Source organism: Stegodyphus dumicola, chromosome 7 (assembly GCF_044657685.1).
Source record: "Stegodyphus dumicola isolate Sdum_Otavi_A_Nest chromosome 7, ASM4465768v1".
NCBI classification, from domain to species: domain Eukaryota; kingdom Metazoa; phylum Arthropoda; class Arachnida; order Araneae; family Eresidae; genus Stegodyphus; species Stegodyphus dumicola.
In genome coordinates, this window is record NC_140774.1 from 178530193 (window position 1) to 178543593 (window position 13401).

At 29.6% G+C, this 13401-nt stretch overlaps 1 protein-coding gene across 4 annotated transcripts in view; it reads right to left on the reverse strand.

Moving 5' to 3' along the window:
• LOC118198443 (phosphatidylinositol 4-kinase type 2-beta-like) overlaps window positions 1–13401 on the reverse strand; it is a 28243-nt gene that overhangs the window by 4316 nt on the left and 10526 nt on the right. The window contains exons 2-3 of one of the 4 annotated variants that reach the window (XM_035370117.2): window positions 13198–13275; window positions 4741–4858 (exon numbers count right to left, since the gene is read on the reverse strand). The exons of 2 other annotated variants lie outside the window; for them this stretch is intronic. In XM_035370117.2, the coding sequence (XP_035226008.1) occupies window positions 4741–4858; window positions 13198–13236 (157 nt within the window). In that variant the 5' untranslated portion in view covers window positions 13237–13275. The remainder of the gene's footprint in view (window positions 1–4740; window positions 4859–13197; window positions 13276–13401) is intronic. One more of the 4 variants, XM_035370120.2, reaches the window with a different exon arrangement.

A 13401-nucleotide genomic window follows, 5' to 3' on the forward strand; every position in this document is an offset into this window, starting at 1 on the left:
GAGAAGAAAACTTACTTGAAAATTGAAAGTATGCAGTTAATGATTTCAGGCAAAAGGAAAAGGGTCACAGAAAATATTTTCTAATGCTTTTTAGTTAGGAAGACCCTTCCCCCCAAATATATATATATATTTGGAAACTGAAAAATACCGAACTGAAAAAAGCTGAGTTAAAATTGCATTACAGTTGGAGATATGCAGATGGCTTTAACATTACTGAAAGAGGACATTACTGAAAGTTTTCCTCATTCAGTACAGAAACAAGATTCAACTCATTGCTTTTATAGCTACTGCCAGAAGTTAGATATATCTTTAACTTAAAATTAACCCTGTACTGCTTTGATTGAGCAAGAATAAAGAAATTGGAATTTTTTAAGTATCAAGCATAGTTTTAGTATTAAGTATAAGTTTTTTAAGTATTTTTGGTCTCTTGCACTACGTATATAAAATTCATAATCATTAAAATATTATTATTATTATTATTATTTTGAGTAGCGATTTCTCAGTAATCTTTCACAATCTTCCTGTTAGTAATAATGAAGTGAATTTTGAACAACAGAATTGTTTAGCTGATCATGAAGTAATGATTCCATGCAATTTTTGCCCTACTTTTTTTTCAGATAGATCCTCAACTGGAACATTTTAAGTTTTTGAAGCAAACTATTATAAAACAACGTTTGAAAAATGTAAAAAGACTAATTTGCTTTCTATATGAGGTGATTTGCTTTCTATATCCAAGAAAAAATATATCAAATTTTTTACTGCTTCATGTATCCCTAACCCAATTTTCTCAGCGCATATAATTTAGAAACTTCTTTTTCATTGTAGCATCATGCAAAGTATGAAAAGGCCAGTAAACAGACAGTATAAGCTAGGCTAAAATTATCTTTACTGATTCTAAGGCATTCCAGTTAACGTTGCAGATTACGCCGTTCCTTAATCTTCTAATTTGATCTGGCTTATTATTTTTTGCAGACTGTTAGAGCAATTTTATAAAAATTAAGCTTAAACTTTCGATTATGTCAAAAAGAGTTTCAATTCTGGAGCTGCCAAAGGATCTACAAATCGAAAGCATGTTTCGATGTCCATCACACAAAAAATGGATAAAGGCATATCCGTCTCAAAATTATGCGAGGAGTATGACATTAGAAAGTTAACTGTATATTACATAAGCAAAAAGAAAAAGGAACTTTTTGAATTTTTTGTGGATTCCTACACCCCACTTGCAATGAATAACAGAAAAAGGGTTCATTATGCTAAAAGCGACGGTCATGACGACGTGACGATTGAATGGGTCAGACAGCGTCGTAGCGAGGGCGTGCCATTGACGGGTCCAATGCTAATGACTCAAGCCAAAATATTTCATGAAGAAATGAACTTAAACACTGAGTGCACATATTCGACAGGTTGGTTAACCAAATTTAAAAATCGCCATGGTATAAGACAATTAAAAATTTCATATGAAAACAATTATCTATAGAACAAATTTACAACGATAAACTGGTCTTTTCTGGCAATATGTACCACAAAATGCCTTGGCAACCTCTACAGAAAAGGCTCCAACTGGTGTCAAAGATTCCAAAGCGAGACTAACAATTTTAGCGAGCGCAAATGCTGCAGGAACGCACAAGTGCAAACTTTTCATAATTGGAAAACATGCATGACCTCGAGCATTTAACCCATTAGCCGCTGGTGTTGCGTTGACGCAACGGTCAAAATAATGCGTATATAAATATAACTACCTAAGATATTTTATAGCTGCAGATGATTTTGTGTAGGGAATATTATGAAGATTATTTCTGTAAAAAAATATTTGCCTTCACCAATCATTTTGTTTATAATAATTAATCTCATACTTTAAGCAACATTTAAGCAAAATTTTTGACCGGGTATTTTTGCTGAAAATATTTAACGAAAGAATTGCTGTCTTTATGAGTGATCTATTTTTAGTAAAGGTCACCGTTTATCAGAACATTACATCAGTCAGATGTTTATATTTGTGTTGGGAAGGAAGGGAAAACAGGTGTTGCGCTGACACAACGTCAGCAGGAAACGGGTAGTCAATCTCCTTTTTCACTCATTCCTTTCGATGTTCTGTTTCATGTTCTGGTTGTTTAAAAATGCCTAGAATGAGGTATCTTACATTAGAAGAAGCCCTTCAAAGATTTTTTGATGAAGAAACGGATGATGATAATGTTAATAATGACCAGAATGAAACTGATATTGCTGTTGTTCCCCCAGAAATTGTATAGGCTAATGATGAAGAAGAAAGGAATGGCAATGTTTTAAATAATGATAATGATATTTTACCAAATGATACTGCTGGAGAAGTTGAAATTCATGTAAGAAGTAATTTCAGCCTTCTAAAGCAGCTATAGTCATACTAAAAAGTTTAAAAAGCAGAAGACTGAAATCTTGAATTGGATAAAAAAGGAACTGTTAGTTATGTCTCAGGAAGAACACGAAGAAAGAGATAGAAGAGAAATTATAAAAGACAAAACACAAGGTAAAACTAGTGCACAGATTTTCGACTTTCTTTTTGGTTTAGACATTTACTCTCTTCTCATTGAACAGACAAATATATATGCTCAAAAAAAAAAAAAAAAAAAAAAAAAAAACCATAGAATTTATAGCATCTGAAGCCTATATGAGAAGATTTACTTATTGGAATATCATTGCTTACAGGATATCATTCTTTACCTCAAGAAAAAGTGTATTGATCTTTAATAAGGACATTTCTATTCCTGTTATACGAGAATTGATATCACATTTACAGTACAGGAATATGAAGCAGAATTTGCATTTGACAATACCGATAAATTATATGAGGTGAGACCGTATCTAAACTTACTAAATATCACCAATTTTTACTACTGGAAATATAAAGTTTCTTTTAGATTTCAGACGCGAGAATGCATTACTCCTTTTGCAAACTCCTATTGAGAGTGTAGAATTAGCCAGAAATAGATCAGCAACAGGAAGACCTAGTAAATTCAGTATTCAAAAACCATTTGCTGTAAAGAGTACCATAGCCAGACTGTTTATAGATGCAAAGTATGTAATGTAGCTTTACATCATGATCATAATCAAGCTTTTCATGCTTGAATCTTTCAAATGAAATAATCTGTATTTATAAAAGAAATATAATGTATATTTTAATATTAAATTAATTACAAGTAAAGTGATTTGTAGATTTATAAAACTTTATACAGCTAAAAAGTAATCCTGCGCTCCACTCAAAAGAAACATCACACGAGTACAATTCTATTCACTAAACATCCGTAGTCTTATTCCGCTGACATTGCGCGAATGCAAGACTCGCTTTTTCCACAGGTAAGAGCTTTTTTTTAAATTTTCAATGTAAATTCATGTTATAAATACTTAATTTAATATTTGTTATTATTTTCATGAGAAAAGAAACATTCCTTGTAGTTTTGGCAGTTAATGGATTAAAGGAGAAACGATTTCCCCCGTTATATATCGCGCAAATAAAAAGAGCATGGATGACACAAGCGTTGATGAATGATTGATTTGAAAATCATTTTATACCCAAGGCTCGGTGATATTTGAATTTGGTTGGTTTACCTGACGGCTCAAAAATAGTCCTGATTGTTAACAACTGTTCAGCGCATATTTCACTTAAAGTGAAAGATAATGTATCCGTACTATTCTTCCCTCCAAATTGCACATCTATCATTCAACATATGGATATGGGAATAGTGCACGCACTGAAATGCAAATATAAAGTAGCATTTTTAAAATCTATGTTAAATTTCCTTGAACAATGGAAGACTATTCAAGACATTTTGAACTTTTTTAGCATAAAATCTGCTGTGTGGAGCATAGCAAGATCATGGGAGGATGTGTCTCCAAGTACGTTAAAAAATGCTTGGCACAGGCCAGCTACCATATTTCATGGTGAGGTTGATGAAGATGACAGCCGTGAATTTGAAGGTTTTCGGACATTGCAAACTAAAGGTGAAATTTTCCAGTTATTCAATTTTGTAAAGAAATGTGGAGAAGCGGTAATAAATGAAGATGATATAATAGAAGTTTTTCATTGCGACGTCATTGCCCCAATCATCAATCAGTTAACGGATGGTGAAATCTGTAGTACGGTTCTAGATCCAGAAAATACTGCTTCCGATAGCAAAGAAAGTGACAGAGATGTTATTGAAAACGAAAAAATTTCGATTGACAAATTAGCTGGTATTCTCGACACAGCAATTACAGGACTTGAACAGTGGAACTTTGTAACTGAACAATAAATTATGTCTGTTTATAGAATTAAAGAGAAAGTATTAGCACAAAAAACGAAGCAACTTAAACAACTTACATTGAAAGAAATGTTTAATAAAGTAAACAAATAAATATTAAACTTTTTTTTGTAAACTTTTATACCCTCTAGATCTTAATTGCTGTTTATTTTATAAATTATGGTTCCATATTTTTAATTGTATAATTTCTGCATGCCATCTTACCAGATTTAAATTGATTATCTATAATCCGGAATCACAGAAGTCCGAGTCCAGATTACAGACTTTGTACAAAGTATAGTACAAAAACAATACTTTGTACTGTATTAGAACTTCAGAAAACGTTAGGAAAGACTGAAATGGCATTAATGTCATTAATGAAAGAAGATTAATATTTATAATTGTGAACAGTTTCAAAGAAATCCACCCACTGAAAAGCTTTATGGATAATTTTTGCAAAATTAAGTTTCTAATTATGATTACCTACCAAAGACTGTTTTTGTTTCTCCTTTCTGATAGTAAGGTTCTTGGATACAAAATTTCAGTGCTCTTTTATCTTGGCAATTATATTTCAAACTACACTGACCAGATATGCTATAAATTTCCTAAGAGTAAAGTCAAAGACAGAATTTTTTAAGAACTGAACAACAAATTATACTGAAAACAGAACATGACCTCACCATTTAACTTCCGGAGAATCTGTGGCATTTTATAACTGATAAAAAGATAAAATAGAATGACAGATACATTTCATCCTTCTACATTTCTAATGAATGTTTTTCTAGTGTAATTCATTTACAAGTGACTTCTGAAAGTCAAGCACATGACAGTAAAATTGACAAAAGTGGAAAAATTTAGCTTCGATTAACATCAAATTGCACGTAAAGGCAGCAAATGTATCGATATATGGAAGAAAATAAGCACGATGAACAAAAACAATATTTAGATTTTGTAAATTATACCATGACATCACAATTCAGACAGTAACAAACTCATGCTTAAAGCTAAAAACAAACAAAGCTTACATTAAAAAAGTATGTGACCAAACTGGACCTTCACACAAGCTTTATAGCAACTTCTGATTCTTTCAAACAGTTCACGAACTATTGCAGATGTTAGCAATGGTCATGCCTCCATAACAGCAGTTTAAAACCACCTGCGACTAGCTGTTAAACGAGCAGAGACAGCATGCCCGAGGGCATTCGAGATTTTCAGCAAGACTAAGAGCTTTGGAATATCATAGCTATTCTATGTGAGAAATACCCTTATTCTCCAGGTGCTGGTTAAAGATGCTACCTTTACGAAGAGGAAATCATGACCAAAAGCTGCTATAAAGTCTTACGATGTGGTGTAGAACTTCACCCCAGTAACCAGCCTATAGCCCTGTTCACATGCAACGCTCTTTGTAGTAGGGAGAAATGGGGATATGAAGCAGTTTCATCTTCAGGACCGGTTCAGGTGCACATCGTTTTTCATCCCTTAAACCATAAGCCACTGTGAGCAATGATGTCACAAACGCAAATCGGATTGGCGAATTTCTAACATTTGCTTATATCTTTTTTGACATTGTTTACTATTGCTATAATAGAACGCCATCGGAGTTTAACTCTTTAATTAATTAAAATACACCTAAATTAATTTTAAATGCATTTTATATACGAGACTAAATGGTTAAAAAAAGAAATGAAATCCCGTATGCGGCTGAACGGTTTTGAATACAATGCTTTGTGGCTGTTAAAATTTTAAACTCTGCTTTTTGAAAAAATAAATAAAATGATAATTATTAATATTAATTATAAATGTCTTAAAATTGATTATAAATGTTTTAGAAAACATATTATAATTAATTCATGTACTAAAATTGTTTTGAACATGTTTTACAAAGACTTTAAATAAAAGCTTGTAATTTATGTTTATATTAACAAATTGAATAGCACTAAGTTTTATTGTATATACATGTATTGAAATTCAGCAATAAAATTTTTAAGAAATTTGAAATGATTTAATGACCATTTAGGTAGTTTACATTCTTTAAACTGCATTTTCTCAGTTTACATTTTTTTGATAAATCCTTTTACTTAAAAGTTCTAAAACTTATACAGATATGGGCTAAATTACTTAATATTTTTACCGGTTATTTAAAATTATATACTTTAAAGAAACAAGGATGGGTTTTACAAATACTGAAAAGAAAAACTATTTGAAGCGAAAATGTGACTGAGATCATATTTGTTTCAAAGTTTTTACATAAGAATTTGTTTTTATTTTTTTTTCTCAGAAACTAGTTATTCATTAATTGAAAAATTGATCCTTACAGTTACTAAGAACACTCTAATAAACACAATCAGAAAATTTGGGGGAAAACATTGAAAATTGTAGAAGAAGAAAGATATTTTAATTGTTAAACTTTCCTTACAAAAATTTTAATTAAAAAAATTACTGGCAACATTCTGAAGAAGTGATACATCATTTTTAGTGATTCAATGCAAAATGCCAAAATGAAATTAATACTCCTTCTGGGGAAACTGCCCCTTTGGACTAAAAATTGATATAGCTTTACATACGTATTATTGCTTCCATCCGTAGAGAGGCAGAAAGGAACTGTTTTAATGAAATAAACAACTGAAGATTTATTTTTCATACCAATTTCTTCTACAGTTGCAGCCATTTTTGTCCTTGCACTTGAGTATTTCTCAGTACTGGAAACATTTTTCTAAAAAAGCTGCAACATGATCCGAAGCATTCAGTGACAGGTCGTGCTCCAGTAAAAAGGCAGAGAACAGGCATTCTGCATTAATAACATTTTGGTCCTTTGTCTCCACTTCAAATACAACTCACATTGCCTTTATGTACACAAATGTTTAAGAAGATTGGACCTTCCACCATGCAAAACTAAACAATTGCAATGACAAGCAATACACAATGCAATATTACAATTCCTTGATGAAATAATAAAGGAAATGTATCTGTGTACGATTTTTGAAAAGTACATGAATATATTACATTTCTTGCAGACATAACTAAGATAAAATATTGCAGTTTCTTAATCTGTTTCTGGGAAGTACGCTACTCAATGGTGAGATGAATAAAATAAACAACCTTGATCTTGCTTTGTGCTTATTGGCTAATATATGCTAGATGACCCACAGTGGCGTCTGATTCTCATTGGAGAACTGCAACACAATGTTTTCGGACTTTCATAGAAAAGCAGAAATGCGCCATATCTCGGTGATGAAACAACTTTGGTTCCTTTTATATGCATCTAGAGAAAAAGCACTTTCAGATGCCAAAAATCACTTTTTGGGATGCAAATAACGAAGTATTAAGCCAAGCTACATAAAAATCATGAGAAGTTTTAAGAATAAGAGAAAGTCGGTTGTCGGGAGAGTTGGCAATTCTGTGTATATAATTTGTTTTAGCAAGCAATCATTTCTCCCATAGCTGTACACTGCGAAAAAAAGGGGGGGGGAGGGAAGTTCTATATCTCCCGTTCCACTGGGCCAATTGATGAAATTCAAATTTCATTCTTCATGTCTTGAAAGTGTGACTTAGGATATATATTAGATTTATATATAGCTCCATTCTAACATAGTTACTTTGACACACAATTGGACTTTTTCTGAAATAACAATCCAATTTTTTTCCATATTTTGATTCTACGACTCAAATTACGCCCAAATATGATACTTTGTTAAGATTTGGTGCGAAATTTATGGAAAAATTCACAAATGTTTGTTGTCGCTTTTTTCAGCTTGCGCCACTTGGCGAGCTTCTTAATATATGGCAAACTATTTTCCTTTCTCGCGAGCAGGAAAAAAGTCACAATTATTCCTTTTTTCAAATAATGCTCTTTATATTATATTTTTAATTATAATTGTTATTAATTTTAAGTAATTTTTTCTTTTTTGAATTTCATTTTAATTGTTTAAGTTGCACGGCTTCTTTCGAATAACTGTTTTAAAAATTTCTATTTAACCATTTGAACTGCGTAGCTTAAATAAAAGTTGCATCGTTTATTTTTTTTTCAAATAGTTTTCTTTATGATTTTTGGCATAGTTATTATTTTAGGTAATTTTTAAACTTTTATTTTAATTGTTTTAAAATTTTCTATTTATTCATTCGAACTGAGCATTTTAAATATATTTATTAATATAAATTTTCCAGGATTTTATTTTATTTATTTCAATTGCGTTTCTTTCGGAAGAATACTTTGTGTCCCAGACTATGATGCATCTGAAAACTGAATATATTAAAAGAGAAAATACAGTAAAGCACACTTAACCCGCCTTTCAATGTTCCATTTAGAAAAGATATATTAAATGAGAAAGATGTATAACCAACATTTTAAATTAGGATGACTTGCATATATTGCTTTAACATTATGCTCATTGCTTTACACAATTTTATCATCCTACATTTAGTTTCTTAAAATGTTATTCATATCTTAGTCAAATATTTTATTTTTGAAATTGAATTGCAAGAATCAAATATCATAAGATTAAAAAGTTTTAAATAAATAAATTTAAAAAAAAAAATAATAAATAAATTTTCTGCAAATTTTTTTTTTTTTTTTTTTTCTTAATGGCTTGCTCTTTTTCTTCAGGTATTCTGCAAGTAAATAAATAAATAAATTTTCTGCAATTTTTTTTTTTTTCTTCTTAATGGCTTGCTCTTTTTCTTCAGGTATTCTGCAAGTATATTAAAAAGCATACAACTTTTTGAAACATCTTGATTTTCTGACATTCACTTTAAATAAAGTTATCGTTTTCCGTTTCATAAAGGCCCACAAAATGCTGAGCAGTTCTTCACGAAGGCATCCCTCCTTTTAGGGCAGATAGCCCCGCTTTGCCGTAACTTAATAATCCAATGCAATCCATTTCATCAGTACATGGTCTGAGCCTTTATTAGTCTTTAGAGGCTAAGCATTTTAAGGCATGAGATGAAAGGAAAGACTGGTTTCATCAAGAGGAAAAACATCTTTAGGTGACATCCACATACATCACTGGATTCTCCGTTTATGATGATATGATGTTTTATAATGTAATTTAAATTTATACAAACATATAGTCGAAAACCAGTCGCTCTTCACTTAAATCTGCAATGATATTGTTTTTGTCTTTTCCGGTAGCACAAGCTCAATTGATGGTATTTGCTGGTGTACACATCCAAGTGTTTTCTCTTTGAACACCCAAATTCCTTGAAGTATTCTGAAAGTATATTCAAAAGCATCCAACTTTTCGAAACACCTTGGTATTTCTGACAGCCAAATTCCCCTTCAAATTTTTACTTACTTTTCTCCCTAATTTTCTTCTTTCCTTCTACATTTATTTTCAGTGCTCAGCACAAGAAAGTTAAGATTTATCGATTGTTACACTTCCATAAAAATTTTGCATTCTTGTAATTTTTTTTTTTTTTAATATCAATTACATCAACTGCGTTTCAGCTGACAGCTTTTCATTTTATAGGCATTTTAACTATAAATAATGTTTAAAGCAAAGTCCAAAGGATAAATATTTAAATTAAAAGATTTTTTGCTAAATGACAAAGAAATAAAACAGTCCAACAATGTTAATTCTGTACCACTGAGTTACCCGGTTATTATATCAGCTACAAACAATCTAAATCATATTAAAGATCATGTTTTTTATACAATTTATAACACGAGATAAAATTAGCTACATAAAACATTCTTTCGAAGAGAATTAATGTAAAAATTTATATTTATAATATATAATTTTTAAAGCTGGGACATGACCCAAACTGTCAATGTCCTGTTTGCTTAAAAACATTGTGAAAATAAACATCAAACTTTTTCAGTCTTAGACAATTCAGTTTAAATGCAGTCAAAGTAAAGTACCAAACGATAACACAGTAAACATTTCTTACAAATATTAAAAAAAAAAAAAAAAAAAAAAAAAAAAAAAGAAAGTAAAAAAAGTTCAAAATTTGAATATCATCTATAATTAAAAAAAATACCTTTTCATGTAGTATTAATAAATATTTATTATGCATCATTGAGGGAAAAAATTTCATATAATTAATTCTCCATAAACATTTATTTGAAATTTAAGGTTAAAAATAACAGTGGCAGTTCACTGTAACAAAAACCCATAAACCACATTTGGCATTATTATCGCTCAAAAAAAAAAAAAAAAAAAGGATGCCAAATTTCAAAACGCGAAAATATGTAAATTCGTGTATATCTTAGAAAATTTTTAATAAAAAGTTTACTTTTTTGCAGGTATGCTTAGAAATAAATCTACTTTAAGATGATGGTAAAAATGTTTTAGATTCTATTTCAAAATTTTATTCAAAAAATTTTTAAAAATTATTTAAAAATACAAATTTTAAAAATAAACCATAAAAAATGGGTGAATTTTATTTGGAATGAACCTGAATTTTGAAATGTGTAAGGAAAAATAAAGAAAAAGAAATATTAATAAATATATGACAAATTAAATTAACATTGAGGAGCTAAAATTTTGAGAGCTAATTTTTTAAAAACTAGTCGTACGATTTTTACAAAACTTGGCTGTCTGACATAATAATTGAAATATGTAAAAAAATTGGTATGTCATTTCAGAAAAAGTCTGATTTTGTGTCAAAATACCTATGTTAGAATAAAGCTATATATAAATCTAATATATATCCTAAGTCGCACTTTCGAGACATGAAACATGGAATTCGGTCAACCGGCCCAGTAGAACGGGAGATATAGAACTGCCCCCCTTTTTTTTGCGCAGTGTACATATATTGTTAAGAAATCATCAATTAACTTTTACTGAGATAATTGTTACTATCTTTTCTACAGCAACTGCTTGAGGGATCTCAATAACTTTTTTTTTTTTTTTAAATGTAAATTTAAATTAATCATGCATATTGAGAAGTTGTTAATTTATGCATGATACTCATTTACAAAATGAAAAAAATCCATGATACTTACGGTCCAAAGGAGATAACGATCTGAGGTAGTAACAGCAGCGGATGAAGATTTAGATGTTGATTATACCATACTTGTTTGCAAAAATATAAATAGCCATTTCATTTGTTACATGAGGTTTATGCTGATGAAACTAAAATGTTTAGGCAACTTTTCTCTACCCAAACTTTTTCTCTACCCAAACACAGCCTCCCCCTCAACCAAAAATTGTGGAAACTAATGTACGTAAAAGATATTACTTTGTATTCATTTACCATTCTTCCTAATCAAGTAACATAAAAATAGAATAAATTATTAGTACAAGGACACACTATAAACAACTTTTAATTCTTTCATTGCTAAAAATATCTTATTTAACATTGTGATGCATGTAATAATATCAAGGGATTAATTACTCACATAATCAAAGGATATCTGTAAAAATGCCAGTTTTTGCATTTAACAGAATTATAGTATTTTATGATATATATATAATATATGTTTTATTCTCAATTTTTTTTTAGTTCAAATTTCATTTTCATTTTGCATTTATATATAATTTGAAAATATATTGCAGGCTTTTTAACACTTTGCTAATTTAAGATAATTTATAGTCTGTTTTAATGTTTAATTTTAAATTTAAAAAAACTTTTCACTAAAAATATGTTTATTATTTTACAAACTAAAAATACAACGCAATTATAAAAATACCGAAATTTTAAACTCTACGTTACATTATTGTGAAAAACCTTTCACATAACTTCATGAAAGAAAATTTTTCATAAGGAGGCTGTATACCTTAGAAACCTAGATTTTGGTTAAAAAACTCCTTTTTTTTCCCCCTTACACTCGATGAAAGTTTTATTTCTTATGTTTCCAAAACTGTTTGAATTTTATTCCTACATTCATTTAAACCTGAGTTATGATACTTTATTTGACACCTTGTTTTCGAAAAGCATACTGTAAGTGCATAAGATGTAAATATTTAAAAGGCCAAAGTGGGTGTGTCAGAGTTGTTTACTTTTATTTTTGGGGCTTAACACTTTATTTAATTGCATTTTAAAGACCAAAAAATATTTTTGTGATGGCAACAAAACAAAGTTCTAGCATATTTTCAAGCTCTGTCTTATGAATTCACTAATGCATTTTTGCTCGTGTTTGGATTCTGTGTTTACATTGCTGATAAGCTTTTTTTATTTATTACTGAGTAATATTCATTAATTTTTATAGATATACATAGATATTGGTACAGATTAGGTAAATTAGGTATAGATATTGGTTACTACACTGCAAACGAGTATGAAAATTTGATGTTAACCGTATCAACAACGCAAAACGACATTCCCTGATTTGGCTTTAAAAAGCTGAGTGGGGAAATGTAAATTCTGAAAAACAAGAGGGCATTAGTTATAAATCAGGGGAATTTTAAGTTTACAAACTGATTAAAAGTAGGTAATTGATTATCTCATTTTTCATGTTTTAATGCTAACAAGAAATCCAATATCTTTAAAAATTACGGTTGAAATCTTATGCAATTTGGTATACATGTTTAGAACACTTCGTGTAAGGAGATAGACTACTTACTAATTGATAAATGCATTTTTTATAAAGTTATTATATGGTAAACATGAATTTTAATGAGAAAATATGCTTTTTCTTGTTATAATACACATTCTAGCTTAAATTTTTTTTTAAACTTCCTAGCTTTAAAATAATAGTCTACCTCCTTGAGAATATTATTATGATGGGTTTGCATTTTACAAAATATGAAAATATATCATACTTTTTTTTTAACAGTGTTTCCAATTTATTGTAAATATTGCTGATTTTTTGCTTGTTTTCTTACTTTACTCCAAAAATACAAAATTAATGGTCATTAAATAACTTAGCTACTTCACTTTTTCATCATTAATTACTTTAAAGTCAAAATTAAATGCACAAATTAAAAAATTTTTAAAAAAGTATTCGAAGGTATACAGCTCTCATAAATTACTACTTAGCTTGGCTCTTCTGGAATACACTTACCCTATTAATTCCATAATTCAATGTAAGGGAAAATACCATTTTCTATTTGATTCCTATTTGTGATTACACAGACAGCAACTGAAAGTATATAGTAGGATATTGCTATTAAAACGCAATGGAAGTGTTACAGAGCGTATTGAAATATTTTACACTTTCAAAATTTCGTGATGATGTCAATTCTACATTGGCAATGTAACAAATAAA